Genomic DNA, 22001 nt, shown 5'->3' with positions numbered 1-22001 from the left:
AACCATGTTAGGACTGTTCTCTAGGTACTTAACCATTCCTGCTCTGACATGTCAGGACTGTTCTCTAGGTACTTAACCATGTCAGGACTGTTCTCTAGGTACTTAACCATTCCTGCTCTGACATGTCAGGACTGTTCTCTAGGTACTTAACCATGTCAGGACTGTTCTCTGGGTACTTACCCATGTCAGGACTTTACACATCCCCTGAAATCTGTGGCGTTAAAGACTCTGGTGGCTATAGATACTCGTTCAAGTGCTGTCTGTAAATCCTAATGTTAGTCAAGACTTATGTTTTTAACGTCATATGTAATTGGACTGTATGTGTGTTTATAGTTTTGTTTACTGTTGTGTCAGTAAGTTGTTTTGTCTGAAACGTTGTTCCCCCTGCTGCTATTGGACCAGGTCTCTCTTGGAAAAGAGATGTTATCTCAATGAGAAAAACCTGTATGAATAAAGGTTAGCTAATAAAACAAAAACCTACAGCTTGGGGTTCGAACCCAGGCTGTGTTACAACCGGCTGTGACAGGGTGTATCCTAGATCTAATAGCTGTATGATATTTAACATGTTGTAGAACATGGTCCAGTATCAGTACCTGTTTGAGGTGTGTGTGTGTGTGTACCTGTTTGAGGTGTGTGTACCTGTTTGAGGTGTCTGTGTGTGTACCTGTTTGAGGTGTGTGTGTGTGTGTACCTGTTTGAGGTGTGTGTGTGTGTACCTGTTTGAGGTGTCTGTGTGTACCTGTTTGAGGTGTGTGTGTGTGTACCTGTTTGAGGTGTGTGTGTGTGTACCTGTTTGAGGTGTGTGTGTGTGTACCTGTTTGAGGTGTCTGTGTGTGTACCTGTTTGAGGTGTCTGTGTGTGTACCTGTTTGAGGTGTCTGTGTGTGTACCTGTTTGAGGTGTCTGTGTGTGTGTACCTGTTTGAGGTCAGTGTGTGTACCTGTTTGATGTCAGTGTGTGTACCTGTTTGATGTCAGTGTGTGTGTGTGTGTACCTGTTTGAGGTCAGTGTGTGTACCTGTTTGATGTCAGTGTGTGTGTGTGTGTACCTGTTTGAGGTCAGTGTGTGTGTACCTGTTTGAGGTCAGTGTGTTGGGGTACCTGTTTGAGGTCAGTGTGTGTACCTGTTTGAGGTCAGTGTGTGTGTGTGTGTGTGTACCTGTTTGAGGTCAGTGTGTTGGGGTACCTGTTTGAGGTCAGTGTGTTGGGGTACCTGTTTGAGGTCAGTGTGTGTGTACCTGTTTGAGGTCAGTGTGTGTACCTGTTTGAGGTCAGTGTGTTGGGGTACCTGTTTGAGGTCAGTGTGTTGGGGTACCTGTTTGAGGTCAGTGTGTTGGGGTACCTGTTGGAGGTCAGTGTGTTGGGGTACCTGTTGGAGGTCAGTGTGTTGGGGTACCTGTTGGAGGTCAGTGTGTTGGGGTACCTGTTTGAGGTCAGTGTGTTGGGGTACCTGTTTGAGGTCAGTGTGTTGGGGTACCTGTTTGAGGTCAGTGTGTTGGGGTACCTGTTTGAGGTCAGTGTGTTGGGGTACCTGTTTGAGGTCAGTGTGTTGGGGTACCTGTTTGAGGTCAGTGTGTTGGGGTACCTGTTTGAGGTCAGTGTGGGTACCTGTTTGTGGTCAGTGTGGGTACCTGTTTGAGGTCAGTGTGGGTACCTGTTTGAGGTCAGTGTGGTGGGGTACCTGTTTGAGGTCAGTGTGTGTACCTGTTTGAGGTCAGTGTGTGTACCTGTTTGAGGTCAGTGTGTTGGGGTACCTGTTTGAGGTCAGTGTGTTGGGGTACCTGTTTGAGGTCAGTGTGTTGGGGTACCTGTTTGAGGTCAGTGTGTTGGGGTACCTGTTTGAGGTCAGTGTGGGTACCTGTTTGAGGTCAGTGTGTGTACCTGTTTGTGGTCAGTGTGGGTACCTGTTTGAGGTCAGTGTGGGTACCTGTTTGAGGTCAGTGTGGTGGGGTACCTGTTTGAGGTCAGTGTGTGTACCTGTTTGAGGTCAGTGTGTTGGGGTACCTGTTTGAGGTCAGTGTGTTGGGGTACCTGTTTGAGGTCAGTGTGTTGGGGTACCTGTTTGAGGTCAGTGTGTTGGGGTACCTGTTTGAGGTCAGTGTGGGTACCTGTTTGAGGTCAGTGTGTTGGGGTACCTGTTTGAGGTCAGTGTGGGTACCTGTTTGAGGTCAGTGTGGTGGGGTACCTGTTTGAGGTCAGTGTGTGTACCTGTTTGAGGTCAGTGTGTGTACCTGTTTGAGGTCAGTGTGTTGGGGTACCTGTTTGAGGTCAGTGTGGTGGGGTACCTGTTGGAGGTCAGTGTGGTGGGGTACCTGTTGGAGGTCAGTGTGGTGGGGTACCTGTTTGAGGTCAGTGTGGGTACCTGTTGGAGGTCAGTGTGTTGGGGTACCTGTTTGAGGTCAGTGTGTTGGGGTACCTGTTTGAGGTCAGTGTGTTGGGGTACCTGTTTGAGGTCAGTGTGTTGGGGTACCTGTTTGAGGTCAGTGTGTTGGGGTACCTGTTGGAGGTCAGTGTGTGTACCTGTTTGAGGTCAGTGTGTTGGGGTACCTGTTTGAGGTCAGTGTGTTGGGGTACCTGTTTGAGGTCAGTGTGTTGGGGTACCTGTTTGAGGTCAGTGTATTGGGGTACCTGTTTGAGGTCAGTGTGTTGGGGTACCTGTTTGAGGTCAGTGTGTTGGGGTACCTGTTTGAGGTCAGTGTGTTGGGGTACCTGTTTGAGGTCAGTGTGTTGGGGTACCTGTTTGAGGTCAGTGTGTTGGGGTACCTGTTTGAGGTCAGTGTGTTGGGGTATCTCCATCAGCTCCATGTTCTGTTCCTGCGCCTGCAGCATGAAGGCTTCTTTAATATCTTCAGTGGTACACTGATCCTCCGGTACTGGTACTACCTGGGGAGGGACAGACTGTTACAGGGGCTGTTCTACCTCCCTGGGGAGGGACAGACTGTTACAGGGGCTGTTCTACCTCCCTGGGGAGGGACAGACTGTTACAGGGTCTGTTCTACCTCCCTGGGGAGGGACAGACTGTTACAGGGTCTGTTCTACATACCTGGGGAGGGACAGACTGTTACAGGGGCTGTTCTACCTCCCTGGGGAGGGACAGACTGTTACAGGGTCTGTTCTACCTCCCTGGGGAGGGACAGACTGTTACAGGGTCTGTTCTACCTCCCTGGGGAGGGACATACTGTTACAGGGTCTGTTCTACCTCCCTGGGGAGGGACAGACTGTTACAGGGTCTGTTCTACATACCTGGGGAGGGACAGACTGTTACAGGGGCTGTTCTACCTCCCTGGGGAGGGACAGACTGTTACAGGGGCTGTTCTACCTCCCTGGGGAGGGACAGACTGTTACAGGGGGTGTTCTACCTCCCTGGGGAGGGACAGACTGTTTCCGGGGCTGTTCTACCTCCCTGGGGAGGGACAGACTGTTACAGGGGCTGTTCTACCTCCCTGGGGAGGGACAGACTGTTACAGGGGCTGTTCTACCTCCCTGGGGAGGGACAGACTGTTACAGGGTCTGTTCTACCTCCCTGGGGAGGGACAGACTGTTACAGGGTCTGTTCTACCTCCCTGGGGAGGGACAGACTGTTACAGGGTCTGTTCTACCTCCCTGGGGAGGGACAGACTGTTACAGGGGGTGTTCTACCTCCCTGGGGAGGGACAGACTGTTACAGGGGCTGTTCTACCTCCATGGGGAGGGACAGACTGTTACAGGGTCTGTTCTACCTCCCTGGGGAGGGACAGACTGTTACAGGGTCTGTTCTACCTCCCTGGGGATGGACAGACTGTTACAGGGGCTGTTCTACCTCCCTGGGGAGGGACAGACTGTGATAGGGTCTGTTCTACCTCCCTGGGGAGGGACAGACTGTTACAGGGTCTGTTCTACCTCCCTGGGGATGGACAGACTGTTACAGGGGCTGTTCTACCTCCCTGGGGAGGGACAGACTGTGATAGGGTCTGTTCTACCTCCCTGGGGAGGGACAGACTGTTACAGGGGGTGTTCTACCTCCCTGGGGAGGGACAGACTGTTACAGGAGCTGTTCTACCTCCCTGGGGAGGGACAGACTGTTACAGGGTCTGTTTTACCTCCCTGGGGAGGGACAGACTGTGATAGGGTCTGTTCTACCTCCCTTGGGAGGGACAGACTGTTACAGGGGCTGTTCTACCTCCCTGGGGAGGGACAGACTGTTACAGGGGCTGTTCTACCTCCCTGGGGAGGGACAGACTGTTACAGGGGCTGTTCTACCTCCCTGGGGAGGGACAGACTGTTACAGGGGCTGTTCCACCTCCCTGGGGAGGGACAGACTGTTACAGGGGGTGTTCCACCTCCCTGGGGAGGGACAGACTACAGGGGGTGTTCTACCTCCCTGGGGAGGGACAGACTGTTACAGGGGGTGCAAAGGCTTCAGTCCAGTCATCTGGACTAATTAAGCTCTGAATAGCCTATTAGCTGCCCATCTGTCTTCAGTGTTAACTTGAGCCCACTTGCAATTATGTTTACTCAGCAGGAAATGCAGAATGATTGTCTCCTTCTCTATGATCAGCTCATCAGAAAGAGATGAATATATCAAGTTGAAATTAGTGATTATCATGACAACTGATGGGCAGGCTGGCCCTGAGGGGTGAGTGTAGTCTAGTCTATCTGTATCTGGGCAGGCTGGCCCTGAGGGGTGAGTGTAGTCTAGTCTACCTGTATCTGGGCAGGCTGGCCCTGAGGGGTGAGTGTAGTCTAGTCTACCTGTATCTGGGCAGGCTGGCCCTGAGGGGTGAGTGTAGTCTAGTCTACCTGTATCTGGGCAGGCTGGCCCTGAGGGGTGAGTGTAGTCTAGTCTACCTGTATCTGGGCAGGCTGGCCCTGAGGGGTGAGTGTAGTCTAGTCTACCTGTATCTGGGCAGGCTGGCCCTGAGGGGTGAGTGTAGTCTAGTCTACCTGTATCTGGGCAGGCTGGCCCTGAGGGGTGAGTGTAGTCTAGTCTACCTGTATCTGGGCAGGCTGGCCCTGAGGGGTGAGTGTAGTCTAGTCTACCTGTATCTGGGCAGGCTGGCCCTGAGGGGTGAGTGTAGTCTAGTCTACCTGTATCTGGGCAGGCTGGCCCTGAGGGGTGAGTGTAGTCTAGTCTACCTGTATCTGGGCAGGCTGGCCCTGAGGGGTGAGTGTAGTCTAGTCTACCTGTATCTGGGCAGGCTGGCCCTGAGGGGTGAGTGTAGTCTAGTCTACCAGTATCTGGGCAGGCTGGCCCTGAGGGGTGAGTGTAGTCTAGTCTACCTGTATCTGGGCAGGCTGGCCCTGAGGAGTGAGTGTAGTCTAGTCTACCTGGATCTGTAGGTGTTGGCTGTGGTAGTTCCTCTCAAACAGAACACAGCGCTGTCCTTTGCTCTTATAGAAGGTCCTGACAGCCATCTTGTATCGGTCCAGTTCTTTAACCACCTCAGAGCTCAGTTCCACTACTGACTGGTAGTGACCGATGGGCAGTACCAACACATGCTGAGGGGTTAGACTGCCCTTAGCAAGGGCCAGGTAGCACTGAGGAAAAATACATCAACACAAAATGGATAACTGGGGGCTTCAGAGCCCTTTAAAACAGAACAACCACTTTCTACTATCCGTTGTAATACTCAGACTGTGTGTGTGGAAACTCACATGTGTACCAATGCTGATGACCAGGTGTTTCTCTACCTGAGGGCTGGCCAGACAGAACCAACAGGGACCGCTGGGCTGAGCTGAACCAGACACACAGAGAGAGAGAGAGAGACATACATGAGAGGGTGGGAGACAGTGAGGGTGGGAGACGGTGAGGGTGGGAGACGGTGAGGGTGGGAGACGGTGAGGGTGTGTGTATAAGGGTGTGGGAGGGTGTGTGTGTGTGTGTCTGTGAGAGCGAGGGAGGGAGACTCACGGGGCCTGCGGGGTTGTTTAGGCCTGTCTAGCTCAAAGGGCAGTCTCTGACTCTGCCGGTCTGAATCCCACGGCTGTCCTTGATTCTGCCCGTCTCCGTCTGAGGGCCTCTTCCTACCACGCCCCCCCTGGCCACGCCCCCCTCCACGCTGCTTCTTCCCCAGGTCAAAGAAGAACTGAGATGCCGGCTCCTGAGAGAGATACACACAGTATACAAAACATTTAAGAACACTTTCCATGACAGACTGACCAGGTGAATCCAGGTGAAAGCTGTGATCCCTTATTGATGTCACCTGTTAAATCCACTTCAATCAGTGTAGATGAAGGGGAGGAGACAGGTTGAAGAAGGATTTTTAAGCCTTGAGACAATGGAGACATGGATTGTGTCTGTGTGCCATTCAGAGGGTGAATAGACAAGACAACATGTTGAAGTGTCTGAACGGGTTATGGTAGTAGGTGCCAGGAACACCGGTTTGGGTCAAGAACTGCAACGTTGCTGGTTCACACACTCAACAGTGTCCCGTGTGTATCAACCATCATCCACCACCTTAAGCACATCCGACGTGACACAACAGTGGGAAGCATTGGAGTCAACATGGGCCAGCATCCCTGTGGAACGCTTTCAACACCTTGTGGAGTCGACATGGGCCAGCATCTCTGTGGAACGCTTTCAACACCTTGTAGTCCACGCCCGACGAATTGAGGCTGTTCTGAGGGCTAAAGGGGAGGAGCAACTCAATATGAGGAAGGTGTTCTTAATGTTTTGTCCAGTGTATATTTACCGTCTGCATTGTCAAAGCGGTGTGTGTTTTCAAGGCTATTTTCTGATAATTATTCCTTATTGGAATTTGGCCTTTAGATCATGAGTGTCCTTAAGTCTTGTTTTAAATGTCTATTCAGCCCCACGGTCTGGCTTGATGCTTTGGCACCGGAAGGACGAAACAGGAAGACGATTTAGAGTTGCCCTCTCCTCTGGAGGGGAATGAGATGTGCTGCCGACCTCAAGGTAGAACGTGTTGGTCTTCCCATGTCCGTCTGTCTGTTAAACCTTTTATAGGTTGTTGGCCTTCTACTCTACCATGACCAAAAGTATGTGGACACCTGCTCGTCCAAAATCTCATTGCGAAATCATGGGCATTAATATGGAGTAGGTTTGCTGCTAAAACAGCTTCCACTCTTCTGGGAAGACTTTCGACTAGATGTTGGAACATTACTGCTATAACAGCCTCCACTCTTCTGGGAAGGCTTTCCACTAGATGTTGGAACATTGCTGTGGGGACTTCCTTCCTGATTCAGCCACAAGAGCATTTGTGAGGTCGGGCACTGATGTTGAGCGATTAGACCTGGCTCACAGTCGCCATTCCAATTCATCCCAAAGGTGTTTGATGGGGTTGAGGTCAGGGCTCTGACCAGGACAGTCAAGTTCTTCCACACCGATCTCTATAAAAACATTTCTGTATGGACCTCGCTTTGTGCTCGGGGGCATGGTCATGCTGAAACAGGAAAGGACCTTGCCCAAACTGTTGCCACAAAGTTGGAGGCACCGAATCATCTATAATGTACAGTGCCTTCGGAAAGTATTCTGAACCCTTGACCTTTTCAAAATTCTTATGTTACAGCCTCATTCCAAAATAAAAACAAACCTCCGCAATCTACACACAATACCCCATAATGACATAGCGAAATCAGGTTCAGAAATTTTTGCAAATGTATTAAAATAAAAAAACAGAAATACCTTATTTACTTAAGTATTCAGACCCTTTGATATGAGACTCCAAATTGAGCTCAGGTGCATCCTGTTTCCATTTATCATCCTTGAGATGTTTCTACAACTTGATTGGAGTCCACCTGTGGTATATTCAATTGATTGGACATCATTTGGAAAGGCTCACAACTGTCTATAAAAAGGTCCCACAGTTGACAGTGCATGTCAGAGCAAAAACCAAGCCATGAGGTCGAAGGGATTGTCCATAGAGCTCCGAGACAGGATTGTGTCGAGACACAGATTTGGGGAAGGGTATCAAAACAATTTCTGCAGTATTGAAGATCCCCAAGAACACAGTGGTCTCCATCATTCTTAAATGGAAGAAGTTTGGAACCACCAAGACTCTTCCTAGAGCTGGCCGCCTGCCCAAACTGAGCAATAAGGGGAGAAGAGCCTTGGTCAGGGAGGTGACCAAGAACCCGATGGTTACTCTGGCAGAGCTCCAGAGTTCCTCTGTGGAGATGGGAGAACCTTCCAGAAGGACAACCATCTCTGTAGCACTTCACCAACCAGGCCTTTATGGTAGAGTGGACAGACGGAAGCCACTCCTCAATAAAAAGGCACATGCCTGCTTGGAGTTAGCCAAAAAGGCACCGAAAGACTCTCAGACCTGTGGTTTGACGAAACCAAGATTCAACTATTTGTCCTGAACACCAAGCATCACGTCTGGAGGAAACCACCATCCCTACGGTGAAACATGGGGGTGGCAGCATTGTGCTGTGGGGGTGTTTTTCAGCAGCAGGGACTGGGAGACTAGTGAAGCATGGTGGTGGCAGCATTGTGCTGTGGGGGTGTTTTTCAGCAGCAGGGACTGGGAGACTAGTCAGGATTGAGGAAAAGATGAACAGAGTAAAGTACAGAGAGATCCTTGATGAAAACTTGCTCCAGAGCGCTCAGGACATCAGACTGGGGTGAAGGTTCACCTTCTAACAGGACAACGACCCTAAGCACACAGCCAAGACAACCCAGGAGTGGCTTCGGGACAAGTCTCGATGTCGAGTGGCCCAGGCAGAGCCCGGGAATTTAACCCAATCAAACATCTCTGGAGAGACCTGAAAATAGCTGTGCAGCGATGCTCCCCATTCAACCTGACCGAGCTGGAGAGGATCTGCTGAGAAGAATGGGAGAAACTCCCCCAAATACAGGTGTGCCAAGCTTGTAGCATCATACCCAAGAAGACACTAGGCTGTAATCTGACAGAGGTGCTTCAACAAAAGTACTGAGTAAATGGTCTGAATACTTATGTAAATGTGATATTTCTGTTTATTTCATTATAAATTAGCAAACATGGAAACCCATTTGATGAAGCTCCCGGCGAACAGTTCTTGTGCTGACGTTGCTTCCAGAGGTAGTTAGGAACTCGGTAGTGAGTGCTGCAGCCGAGAACAGAGGGTTTTTACACGCTACATGTTTCAGCACTCGGCAGTCCCGTTCTGTGAGCTGGTGTGGACCACCACTTCACGGCTGAGCCATTACTGCTCCTAGACTTCACAATAACAGCACTTACAGTTGAAGGTGGCAGCTCTAGCAGCGCAGAAATTTGACAAACTGACTTGTTGGAAAGGTGGAATCCTATGACGGTGCCACGTTGAAAGTCACTGAGCTCTTCAGTAAGGCCATTCTACTGCCGATATCAGTCTATGGAGATCGCATGGCTGTGTGCTCCATTTAATACACGTCAGCAACAGCCGAAATAGACGAATACACTCATTTGAAGGGGTGTGGACATATACTCGTCTCTATACAGTGTCTTAGTTGTTGGCCTTTGTTTAGCATGAAGATCCAAACCCTGAGAGGTTTTCAGATCCTAAGAGTGTGTGTGAGTACCTGGACAGTAGGGTCAGAGAGAGTGTTCTCTCTAACCATCCTGCTGTAAGGGCTCTCAGTGACATCCTGAGGCTGCTTGACCAGTTCTGATGCCTCCATGCTTTTCATCGGGATAATGTTGAAGGCATACAGGTACTGGAGAGAGAAAGAGAGACAATATTAACCCCTAAGCCAGCTCAGATGCCTCCCTGCTCCTCACTATGTTGAACCCATCCTGGTACTAGAGAGAGATACACAATATTAACCCCTAAGCCAGCTCAGATGCCTCCCTGCTCCTCACTATGTTGAACCCATCCTGGTACTAGAGAGAGATACACAGATACATAGAGGTTCTACATACAATATGTCCTTGTTTTTTAAAGAAAAGCAAAATTTTTGTCCATTAAAATAACATCAAATTGATCAGAAATACAGTGTAGACATTGTTAATATAGTAAATTACTATTGTAGCTGGAAACTGCTGATTTTTTTATGGAATATCTACACAGGCGTACAGAGGCCCATTATCAGCAACCATCCCTCCTGTGTTCCAATGGCACGTTGTGTTAGCTAATCCACGTTTATCATTTTAAAAGGCTAATTGATCATTAGAAAACCATTTTGCAATTATGTTATCACAGCTGAAAACTGTTGTACTGATTAAAGAAGCAGTAAAACTGGCCTTCTTTAGACTAGTTGAGTATCTGGAGAAACAGCATTTGTGGGTTCGATTACAGGCTCAAAATGGCCAGAAACAAAGCACTTTCTACTGAAACTCGTCAGTCTATTCTTGTTCTGAGAAATTAAGGCTATTCCATGCGAGAAATTGCCAAGAAACTGAAGAGCTCGTACAATGCTGTGTACTACTCCCTTCACAGAACAGCACAAACTGTTTCTAACCAGAATAGAAAGAGGAGTGGGAGGCCCCGGTGCACAACAGAGCAAGAATATTAGAGTGTCTAGTTTGGGAAACAGACGCCTCACAAGTCCTCAACTGGCAGCTTCATTAAATAGTACCCGCAAAACACCAGTCTCAACGTCAACAGTGAAGAGGCGACACCGGGATGCTGCCTTCTGGCCCAAAAAAAAAAAATATTAAGATGGGCAAATGAACACAGACACTGGACAGAGGAACTGTGGTGTTTGGGGGTACCATTTAATGAAGCTGCCAGTGGTCAACAACATCCTCCACTACAGAGAGGGGAGTGGTCAACAACATCCTCCACTACAGAGAGGGGAGTGGTCAACAACATCCTCCACTACAGAGAGGGGAGTGGTCAACAACATCCTCCACTACAGAGAGGGGAGTGGTCAACAACATCCTCCACTACAGAGAGGGGAGTGGTCAACAACATCCTCCACTACAGAGAGGGGAGTGGTCAACAACATCCTCCACTACAGAGAGGGGAGTGGTCAACAACATCCTCCACTACAGAGAGGGGAGTGGTCAACAACATCCTCCACTACAGAGAGGGGAGTGGTCAACAGCATCCTCCACTACAGAGAGGGGAGTGGTCAATAACATCCTCCACTACAGAGAGGGGAGTGGTCAACAACATCCTCCACTACAGAGAGGGGAGTGGTCAACAACATCCTCCACTACAGAGAGGGGAGTGGTCAACAACATCCTCCACTACAGAGAGGGGAGTGGTCAACAACATCCTCCACTACAGAGAGGGGAGTGGTCAACAGCATCCTCCACTACAGAGAGGGGAGTGGTCAACAGCATCCTCCACTACAGAGAGGGGAGTGGTCAACAGCATCCTCCACTACAGAGAGGGGAGTGGTCAACAGCATCCTCCACTACAGAGAGGGGAGTGGTCAACAACATCCTCCACTACAGAGAGGGGAGTGGTCAACAGCATCCTCCACTACAGAGAGGGGAGTGGTCAACAGCATCCTCCACTACAGAGAGGGGAGTGGTCAACAGCATCCTCCACTACAGAGAGGGGAGTGGTCAATAACATCCTCCACTACAGAGAGGGGAGTGGTCAACAACATCCTCCACTACAGAGAGGGGAGTGGTCAACAACATCTTCCACTACAGAGAGGGGAGTGGTCAACAGCATCCTCCACTACAGAGAGGGGAGTGGTCAACAACATCCTCCACTACAGAGAGGGGAGTGGTCAACAACATCCTCCACTACAGAGAGGGGAGTGGTCAACAACATCCTCCACTACAGAGAGGGGAGTGGTCAACAACATCCTCCACTACAGAGAGGGGAGTGGTCAACAACATCCTCCACTACAGAGAGGGGAGTGGTCAATAACATCCTCCACTACAGAGAGGGGAGTGGTCAACAACATCCTCCACTACAGAGAGGGGAGTGGTCAATAACATCCTCCACTACAGAGAGGGGAGTGGTCAATAATATCCTCCACTACAGAGAGGGGAGTGGTCAATAACATCCTCCAATACAGTGAGACCTCACCTTTCTCTTCTCTGGGTTGTTGACGGTTGCCAGGGCGATAAATCTGCTGACGTGCTGAGTATTCTCCTGAAGAACAACATGATTCCTACACAAAAACACACACACACACACACGCACACACACGTTAACGCCCTCTACCACAGCAAAGTGGTAGTATGGTAGTTTATATACAGTGTGAATTACCCTGTAAGGTTGTGTTGTGTGTGTGATAGTGTGTACCTGTAAGGTAGTCTCTCATAGTGAACTCCTTCTACCGCAGCAAAGTGGTAGCGAGGCTTCAGCTTGTAAGCCAGGTGGGAGATGGAGGTCGTTCCACAGAACTTAGTGTTGACTTCCTGAAACAAAGAAAAGTTTAGTTTAAAATAAACAACACTGTTTAGCTGGGTCAAACACACAGCATCTGAGGCTGCTAGTTAGAGGGTAGCGGGGCTAGTTAGAGGGTAGCGGGGCTAGTTAGAGGGTAGCGGGGCTAGTTAGAGGGTAGCGGGGCTAGTTAGAGGGTTGTTAGAGGGTAGCGGGGCTAGTTAGAGGGTAGCGGGGCTAGTTAGAGGGTAGCGGGGCTAGTTAGAGGGTTGTTAAAGGGTAGCGGGACTAGTTAGAGGGTTGTTAGAGGGTAGCGGGGCTAGTTAGAGGGGTAGTGAGGTTAGACGGAGGGGGGGGGGGGGGGTAGTTAGGTTAGACGGAGGGGGTGTGGTAGTGAGGTTAGACGGAGGGGGTGTGGTAGTGAGGTTAGACGGAGGGGGGGGGTAGTGAGGTTAGACGGAGGGGGGGGGGGTAGTGAGGTTAGACGGAGGAGGGGGGGTAGTGAGATTAGACGGAGGAGGGGGGGTAGTGAGGTTAGACGGAGGGGGGGTAGTGAGGTTAGACGGAGGGGGGGTAGTGAGGTTAGACGGAGGGGGGGTAGTGAGGTTAGACGGAGGGGGGGTAGTGAGGTTAGACGGAGGGGGGGTAGTGAGGTTAGACGGAGGGGGGGGGGGGTAGTGAGGTTAGACGGAGGGGGTGTGGTAGTGAGGTTAGACGGAGGGGGTGTGGTAGTGAGGTTAGACGGAGGGGGGGTAGTGAGGTTAGACGGAGGGGGGGTAGTGAGGTTAGACGGAGGAGGGGGGGTAGTGAGGAGGGGGGTAGTGAGGTTAGACGGAGGGTGGGGGGATAGTGAGGTTAGACGGAGGGGGGATAGTGAGGTTAGACGGGGGGGGTACTGAGGTTAGACGGGGGGGGGGGGGGGGGGTAGTGAGGTTAGACGGAGGGGGGGTAGTGAGGTTAGACGGAGGGGGGGTAGTGAGGTTAGACGGAGGGGGGGTAGTGAGGTTAGACGGAGGGGGGGTAGTGAGGTTAGACGGAGGGGGGGTAGTGAGGTTAGACGGAGGGGGGGATAGTGAGGTTAGACGGGGGGGATAGTGAGGTTAGACGGGGGGGATAGTGAGGTTAGACGGGGGGGGGGATAGTGAGGTTAGACGGGGGGGGGGGATAGTGAGGTTAGACGGGGGGGGGGTAGTGAGGGGGGGGTAGTGAGGTTAGACGGAGGGTGGGGGGACAGTGAGGTTAGACGGAGGGGGGGATAGTGAGGTTAGACGGGAGGGTAGTGAGCTTAGACGGGGGGGGGGGGTAGTTAGGTTAGACGGAGGGGGGGGGGATAGTGAGGTTAGACGGGGGGGGGGATAGTGAGGTTAGACGGGGGGGGGGGGGGGATAGTGAGGTTAGACGGAGGATGGGTAGTTAGGTTAGACGGAGGACGGGTAGTTAGGTTAGACGGAGGACGGGTAGTTAGGTTAGACGGAGGACGGGTAGTTAGGTTAGACGGAGGACGGGTAGTTAGGTTAGACGGAGGACGGGTAGTTAGGTTAGACGGAGGACGGGTAGTTAGGTTAGACGGAGGACGGGTAGTTAGGTTAGACGGAGGACGGGTAGTTAGGTTAGACGGAGGACGGGTAGTTAGGTTAGACGGAGGACGGGTAGTTAGGTTAGACGGAGGACGGGTAGTTAGGTTAGACGGAGGACGGGTAGTTAGGTTAGACGGAGGACGGGTAGTTAGGTTAGACGGAGGACGGGTAGTTAGGTTAGACGGAGGACGGGTAGTTAGGTTAGACGGAGGACGGGTAGTCAGGTTAGACGGAGGACGGGTAGTCAGGAGCTGATGAGGGTAGTCAGGTGCTGATGAGGGTAGTCAGGTGCTGATGAGGGTAGTCAGGTGCTGATGAGGGTAGTCAGGTGCTGATGAGGGTAGTCTGGTGCTGATGAGGGTAGTTGGAGTGTCTTACGGGGCTGTTGGCGTACTGCCAGACTCCGCGGGGCCACTGTGATGTCAGCAGGATGTCCACTCCTCTGAACTGGTTGTTGCTAATCAGTGGCTCCACCAGCTGAGTGAGGTCTTTAGGAGAGAAGCAGTGAGCTGGAGTCGGATCCTGCTGCCCCTCACGACCACTCACATATGCTATCTGCAGGCCTGACGCCCCAGTGAAAACGCCACGACGACCTGACACACATAGTGAGGGAGAGAGTGTGAGTGTGTGAGTAAGTGAGAAATTGAGAGAGATATACAGTGCCTTGCGAAAGTATTCGGCCCCCTTGAACTTTGCGACCTTTTGCCACATTTCAGGCTTCAAACAAAGATATAAAACTGTATTTTTCTGTGAAGAATCAACAACAAGTGGGACACAATCATGAAGTGGAACGACATTTATTGGATATTTCAAACTTTTTTTAAAAATCAAAAACTGAAAAATTGGGCGTGCAAAATTATTCAGCCCCTCTACTTTCAGTGCAGCAAACTCTCTCCAGAAGTTCAGTGAGGATCTCTGAATGATCCAATGTTGACCTAAATGACTAATGATGATAAATACAATCCACCTGTGTGTAATCAAGTCTCCGTATAAATGCACCTGCACTGTGATAGTCTCAGAGGTCCGTTAAAAGCGCAGAGAGCATCATGAAGAACAAGGAACAGACCAGGCAGGTCCGAGATACTGTTGTGAAGAAGTGTAAAGCCGGATTTGGATACAAAAATATTTCCCAAGCTTTAAACATCCCAAGGAGCACTGTGCAAGCGATAATATTGAAATGGAAGGAGTATCAGACCACTGCAAATCTACCAAGACCTGGCCGTCCCTCTAAACTTTCAGCTCATACAAGGAGAAGACTGATCAGAGATGCAGCCAAGAGGCCCATGATCACTCTGGATGAACGGCAGAGATCTACAGCTGAGGTGGGAGACTCTGTCCATAGGACAACAATCAGTCATATATTGCACAAATCTGGCCTTTATGGAAGAGTGGCAAGAAGAAAGCCATTTCTTAAAGATATCCATAAAAAGTGTTGTTTAAAGTTTGCCACAAGCCACCTGGGAGACACACCAAACATGTGGAAGAAGGTGCTCTGGTCAGATGAAACCAAAATTGAACTTTTTGGCAACAATGCAAAACGTTATGTTTGGCGTAAAAGCAACACAGCTGAACACACCATCCCCACTGTCAAACATAGTGGTGGCAGCATCATGGTTTGGGCCTGATTTTCTTCAGCAGGGACAGGGAAGATGGTTAAAATTGATGGGAAGATGGATGGAGCCAAATACAGGACCATTCTGGAAGAAAACCTGATGGAGTCTGCAAAAGACCTGAGACTGGGACGAAGATGTCTTCCAACAAGACAATGATCCAAAACATAAAGCAAAATCTACAATGGAATGGTTCAAAAATAAACATATCCAGGTGTTAGAATGGCCAAGTCAAAGTCCAGACCTGAATCCAATCGAGAATCTGTGGAAAGAACTGAAAACTGCTGTTCACAAATGCTCTCCATCCAACCTCACTGAGCTCGAGCTGTTTTGCAAGGAGGAATGGGAAAAAATGTCAGTCTCTCGATGTGCAAAACTGATAGAGACATACCCCAAGCGACTTACAGCTGTAATCGCAGAAAAAGGTGGCGCTACAAAGTATTAACTTAAGGGGGCTGAATAATTTTGCACGCCCAATTTTTCAGTTTTTGATTTGTTAAAGTTTGAAATATCCAATAAATGTCGTTCCACTTCATGATTGTGTCCCACTTGTTGTTGATTCTTCACAAAAAAATGCAGTTTTATATCTTTATGTTTGAAGCCTGAAATGTGGCAAAAGGTCGCAAAGTTCAAGGGGGCCGAATACTTTCGCAAGGCACTGTATGTTGTGGTCAAGCCTGTGAAACAGCAGTGAAAATACAGAGCAGTATTACCCAGGTAGGGTCAGAGGTCAGAGTCTACTCTTACCCAGGTAGGGTCAGAGTCTACTCTTACCCAGGTAGGGTCAGAGGTCAGAGTCTACTCTTACCCAGGTAGGTGATGTCAGTCTACTCAGGGTCAGAGTCTACTCTTACCCAGGTAGGTGATGTCAGTCTACTCAGGGTTAGGGGTCAGAGTCTACTCTTACCCAGGTAGGTGATGTCAGTCTACTCAGGGTCAGGGGTCAGAGTCTACTCTTACCCAGGTAGGTGATGTTGTCTGCCAGCTCACAGCCGTCAGCACTGGGGAAGAAGCGGAGGGTTTCCTGGCTGGCTGCTCCCAGGATGTAGGTGTGGATGGGAGCTGCAACAACAAAGTCAAAACAATGCCGTTCCTAACTCCAGACCCACAATGCCGTTCCTAACTCCAGACCCACAATGCTGTTCCTAACTCCAGACCCACAATGTCGTTCCTAACTCCAGACCCACAATGCCGTTCCTAACTCCAGACCCACAATGCCGTTCCTAACTCCAGACCCACAATGCAGTTCCTAACTCCAGACCCACAATGCCGTTCCTAACTCCAGACCCACAATAGGTTACCTTTCTTTGCTCCAGATTTGTACTCCTGCCATTCAGCCTGAGCTCCTGGAGACGAACCGAAGAAGTTTCCTACACACAGCAGCAGCTGCAGAGAGAATAGGAGATGACATACTGATAGGATGTGCGAGTGTGTTTGTGTGGTGAGGACTTACATCAAACTGCCCGCTCTTCTTCTGGATGGTCCGGACGCGGTTAAACACAGCATTAATGCTTCCTTCTACATCACCACATGCGAGGCTGGAATACATTAAACAGTATTGAAATTGTAGCTAGCTAGTTATGCGCATTATTTATTCAAACAGCAAGTGTACTTTCTCATGAAGAAACTGGACAACTTGACAAGCGTAGCCATCTAGTTACCTACACGGCTTGTTGTGGTTTACTCTCACTGCTAGGTCGTTTTATTAGGTTATAACTTTGACCGTTACTACCAAAAGTTAGGGGAAGATAATAAATAACTATGAATTATAACTGTAACTTACATCTTCAACGGTTTCTCCCCCATTACGGCAAAAGTAGACTCTTGTTGTGTAGTCTGCCAGCTCAGGTCTCTGGGCATGCAGCCGGAGACGCTGTGCGTCGACAATATTCCTCCCCCTTTGTTGCGGACAAAATAAACCTCCCCATCTTCATAAAACCATTTCTGGTTGTTAGTAAATTAACACAGAACCATGCAAACACAACGGTTATTATTGAGCAAATACGTGATTTGTATAGGCACTTTGCCCCCCGACATGATGGAGTTTTTTTAAAACAAAGAAAATCCTTTATACCGGAAATGATTCTATTCGGATGGACGGACAATCCTCCGGGTAGCCAGATATTTAGTGTTGTCACCCAACAAAATCATAAAGAAATGTCATTTTGTGTTGTCCTTTGGCATTTTGGAGACATGCTTTAGTTGGACACCTTCAGTTTTGAACCAAAGCGACTATACAACTGCCCTGTTGCCTCTCATATCTGGCAACCAGTGTCGTCACTGGTTACCACAGCCACAAAGTTATAATTGTCTATCGTAAAAATGCATACTTTTTGTTGTTGCTTTTTGGTCTTAATCTAAAATCAGATATGCGGTTAACGTTAGGATTACGATTTAAATGAGATACATTGTAGAATTAGGCATGACTGCGTTTTGTGGCTGTGGTAACTAGTGATAACCGGACCAAATACTCTTCTCCTATCTGAATCCTGGAATTTGACTCTTTCCCGGAGGTGCCCTGTCCAAAACACGAAGTAGGTGACCAAAAATAACATCTCAAATTCAGGGGAAAGGCTATCCGGACACCCCTGACCTGCAAAGAATGAGATGTATTTGAGTTATCTCGCCAGTAAGCTGACGTGCTAGCTAGTGAACAGTATGTGCTATGACTGACGTTAGTTAGTAGCACAGCGCCCCGGAAACCGCTCAAAGTCGGTCTGTAATGTCATAATGTAACGTTGTGGCAGAGAACAGCACAAACAACCTGCCTGAATACTTAGTGTTAGGACCACCATGACTGGGTGCATCTCATTCCTAGTAACGTTAGCTAGTTGGCTTTCTTCACTGGTCTCTTCTCCTCTCATGCACTGATCAGGGGCTAAACGCATTTACTGAGCTAGCAACCCCACATGATATTCACAACAAGCTACATGGTATTCACAACAAGCTACATGGTATTCACAGCTACCCTACACGATATTCACAACAAGCTACATGGTATTCACAGCTACCCCACATGATATTCACAACAAGCTACATGGTATTCACAGCTACCCTACACGATATTCACAACAAGCTACATGGTATTCACAGCTACCCCACATGATATTCACAACAAGCTACATGGTATTCACAACAAGCTACATGATATTCACAGCTACCCCACATGATATTCACAACAAGCTACATGATATTCACAGCTACCCCACATGATATTCACAACAAGCTACATGGTATTCACAGCTACCCCACATGATATTCACAACAAGCTACATGGTATTCACAGCTACCCCACATGATATTCACAACAAGCTACATGGTATTCACAGCTACCCCACATGATATTCACAACAAGCTACATGATATTCACAACAAGCTACATGGTATTCACAACAAGCTACATGATATTCACAGCTACCCCACATGATATTCACAACAAGCTACATGATATTCACAACAAGCTACATGGTATTCACAGCTACCCCACATGATATTCACAGCTACCCCACATGATATTCACAACAAGCTACATGATATTCACAGCTACCTCAAATGAAATTGATTTATATAGCCCTTCGTACTATGAGGATTCTGTGTTATGCACTATAGCCCGTTACCATATATGTGATTGAATATTATCTGCTGTTGGCTTGTGTGGATGTATGTATGTGTTTTGCAACATAGCTGACTTGAAACATTGTTAACAGTTTCAGGGCCATGGGCCTTTCTCATGATGGAAAAATACAGAATAACATGAAGACAGGAACTGTGCAATGAGTTGGGGGGGCACATTCAGAACGCAGTGTTGCGAGAACAAACGGTCTTTTGTTAGATAACAGGAGCCAGGTGCGAGATAACGGTATCGAGCATGAGCGCATAGATATTCTTCACAGCAAGTTACATCTATCAACTGGAGCGCCCGGGGGCTGGTACCAGCTCGTACGACAACAATCAACGATAGGCTGGGTGAGTCTAAACCACGCCCAGTCTCTACTCTGGCTCGGAAGCAGGAACTACTACTGTCATCAGGGTATATTATAATATCTTTGTCAGGAACAAGTCAGTTCTCTGTTTTGCCCTGCGAGGTGGGACAGAGAGCCCGTATATACGAAAATTGCATTTACCACTTATTGCTTAGCTAATAAAAAATACATAGCATACAATCGGTGACTCATTGTCATATTTATCCTGATACCAGATTCGAATTGACGCAAATCTAACAGTACATCAGCTGATATCTCAAAGTGCTGTACAGAAACCCAGCCTAAAACCCCAAACAGCAAGCAATGCAGGTGTAGAAGCACGGTGGCCAGGAAAAACTCCCTAGAAAGGCCAAAACCTAGGAAGAAACCTAGAGAGGAACCAGGCTACGTGGGGTGGCCAGTCCTCTTCTGGCTGTGCTGGGTAGAGATTATAACAGAACATGGCTAAGATGTTCAAATGTTCATAAATGACCAGCATGGTCAAATAATAATAAGACAGAACAGTTGAAACTGGAGCAGCAGCACGGCCAGGTGGACTGGGGACAGCAAGGAGTCATCATGTCAGGTAGTCCTGAGGCATGGTCCTAGGGCTCAGGTCCTCCGAGAGAGAGAAAGAAAGAGAGAATTAGAGAGAGCACACTTAAATTCACACAGGACACCGAATAGGACAGGAGAAGTACTCCAGATATAACAAACTGACCCTAGCCCCCGACACATAAACTACTGCAGCATAAATACTGGAGGCTGAGACAGGAGGGGTCAGGAGACACTGTGGCCCCATCCGAGGACACCCCCGGACAGGGCAAACAGGAAGGATATAACCCCACCCACTTTGCCAAAGCACAGCCCCCACACCACTAGAGGGATATCTTCAACCACCAACTTACCATCCTGAGACAAGGCCGAGTATAGCCCACAAAGATCTCCGCCACGGCACAACCCAAGGGGGGGCGCCAACCCAGAATACCCCACATGATATTCACAGCTACCCCACATGATATTCACAACAAGCTACATGATATTCACAGCTACCCCACATGATATTCACAACAAGCTACATGATATTCACAGCTACCCTACATGATATTCACAACAAGCTACATGATATTATCTGCTACCCTACATGGTATACACAGCTACCCAACATGATATTCACAACAAGCTACATGATATTCACTGCTACCCTACATGGTATTCACAGCTACCTACATGGTATTCACAGCTACCCTACATGATATTCACAGCTACCCTACATGATATTCACAGCTACCTACATGGTATTCACAGCTACCCTACATGATATTCACAGCTACCCTACATGATCTTCACAGCTACCCTACATGATATTCACAGCTACCCTACATGATATTCACAGCTACCCTACATGATATTCACAGCTACCCTACATGATATTCACAGCTACCTACATGGTATTCACAGCTACCCTACATGATATTCACAGCTACCCTACATGGTATTCACAACAAGCTACATGATATTCACTGCTACCCTACATGGTATTCACAGCTACCTACATGGTATTCACAGCTACCCTACATGATATTCACAGCTACCTACATGGTATTCACAGCTACCCTACATGATATTCACAGCTACCCTACACGATATTCACAGCTACCCTACATGGTAATCACAGCTACCCTACATGGTATTCACAGCTACCCTACATGGTATTCACAGCTACCCTACATGATATTCACAACAAGCTACATGATATTCACAGCTACCCTACATTGTATTCACAGCTACCCTACATGATATTCACAACAAGCTACATGATATTCACAGCTACCCTACATTGTATTCACAGCTACCCTACATGGTATTCACAGGCTGAGCTAGCTACATGGTATTCACAGGTACCTTCTCCGCTATGCAATCTGGTTTCCGAGCTGGTCATGGGTGCACCTCAGCCACCCTCAAGGTCCTAAATGATATCATAACCGCCATCGATGAGAGACAATACTGTGCAGCTGTATTCATCGACCTGGCCAAGGCTTTCGATTCTGTCAATCACCACATTCTTATCGGCAGACTCAACAGCCTTGGTTTCTCAAATGACTGCCTCGCCTGGTTCACCAACTACTTCTCAGACAGAGTTCAGTGTGTCAAATCGGAGGGCCTGTTGTCCGGATCTCTGCCAGTCTCTATGGGGGTGCCACAGGGTTCAATCCTCAGGGCGACTCTTTTCTCTGTATATATCAATGATGTCTCTCTTGCTGCTGGTGATTCTCTGATCCACCTCTACGCAGACGACACCATTCTGTGTACTTCTGGACCCTCCTTGGACACTGTGTTAACTAACCTCCAGACGAGCTTCAATGCCATACAACTCTCCTTCCGTGGCCACCAACTGCTCTTAAATGCAAGTAAAACTAAATGCATGCTCTTCAACCGATCGCTGTCCACACCTGCCCGCCTGTCCAGCATCACTACTCTGGACGGTTCTGACTTAGAATATGTGGACAACTACAAATACTTAGGTGTCTGGTTAGACTGTAAACTCTCCTTCCAGACTCACATCAAACATCTCCAATCCAAAATTAAATCTAGAATTGGCTTCCTATTTCTCAACAAAGCATCCTTCACTCATGCTGCCAAACATAGTCTCGTAAAA

General features: G+C 48.7%; 1 protein-coding gene across 1 annotated transcript in view; it reads right to left on the bottom strand.

Moving 5' to 3' along the window:
* LOC110513589 (CWF19 like cell cycle control factor 1) overlaps positions 1 to 18352 on the bottom strand; it is a 34151-nt gene extending 15799 nt beyond the window's left edge. The window contains exons 1-12 of the mRNA XM_036972735.1: positions 17164 to 18352; positions 16834 to 16918; positions 16682 to 16766; positions 16341 to 16442; positions 14149 to 14363; positions 12110 to 12225; positions 11891 to 11975; positions 9480 to 9614; positions 5889 to 6078; positions 5633 to 5712; positions 5306 to 5515; positions 2762 to 2881 (exon numbers count right to left, since the gene is read on the bottom strand). Of these exons, the coding sequence (XP_036828630.1) occupies positions 2762 to 2881; positions 5306 to 5515; positions 5633 to 5712; positions 5889 to 6078; positions 9480 to 9614; positions 11891 to 11975; positions 12110 to 12225; positions 14149 to 14363; positions 16341 to 16442; positions 16682 to 16766; positions 16834 to 16918; positions 17164 to 17240 (1500 nt within the window). The 5' untranslated portion in view covers positions 17241 to 18352. The remainder of the gene's footprint in view (positions 1 to 2761; positions 2882 to 5305; positions 5516 to 5632; positions 5713 to 5888; positions 6079 to 9479; positions 9615 to 11890; positions 11976 to 12109; positions 12226 to 14148; positions 14364 to 16340; positions 16443 to 16681; positions 16767 to 16833; positions 16919 to 17163) is intronic.
* Positions 18353 to 22001: the final 3649 nt, after the last annotated feature.

Source organism: Oncorhynchus mykiss, unplaced genomic scaffold (genome assembly GCF_013265735.2).
Source record: "Oncorhynchus mykiss isolate Arlee unplaced genomic scaffold, USDA_OmykA_1.1 un_scaffold_191, whole genome shotgun sequence".
Classification (NCBI taxonomy): Eukaryota; Metazoa; Chordata; class Actinopteri; order Salmoniformes; family Salmonidae; genus Oncorhynchus; species Oncorhynchus mykiss.
Note: the sequence above shows the minus strand (reverse complement) of the source record. Positions and strands in the feature narration are given on the sequence as shown.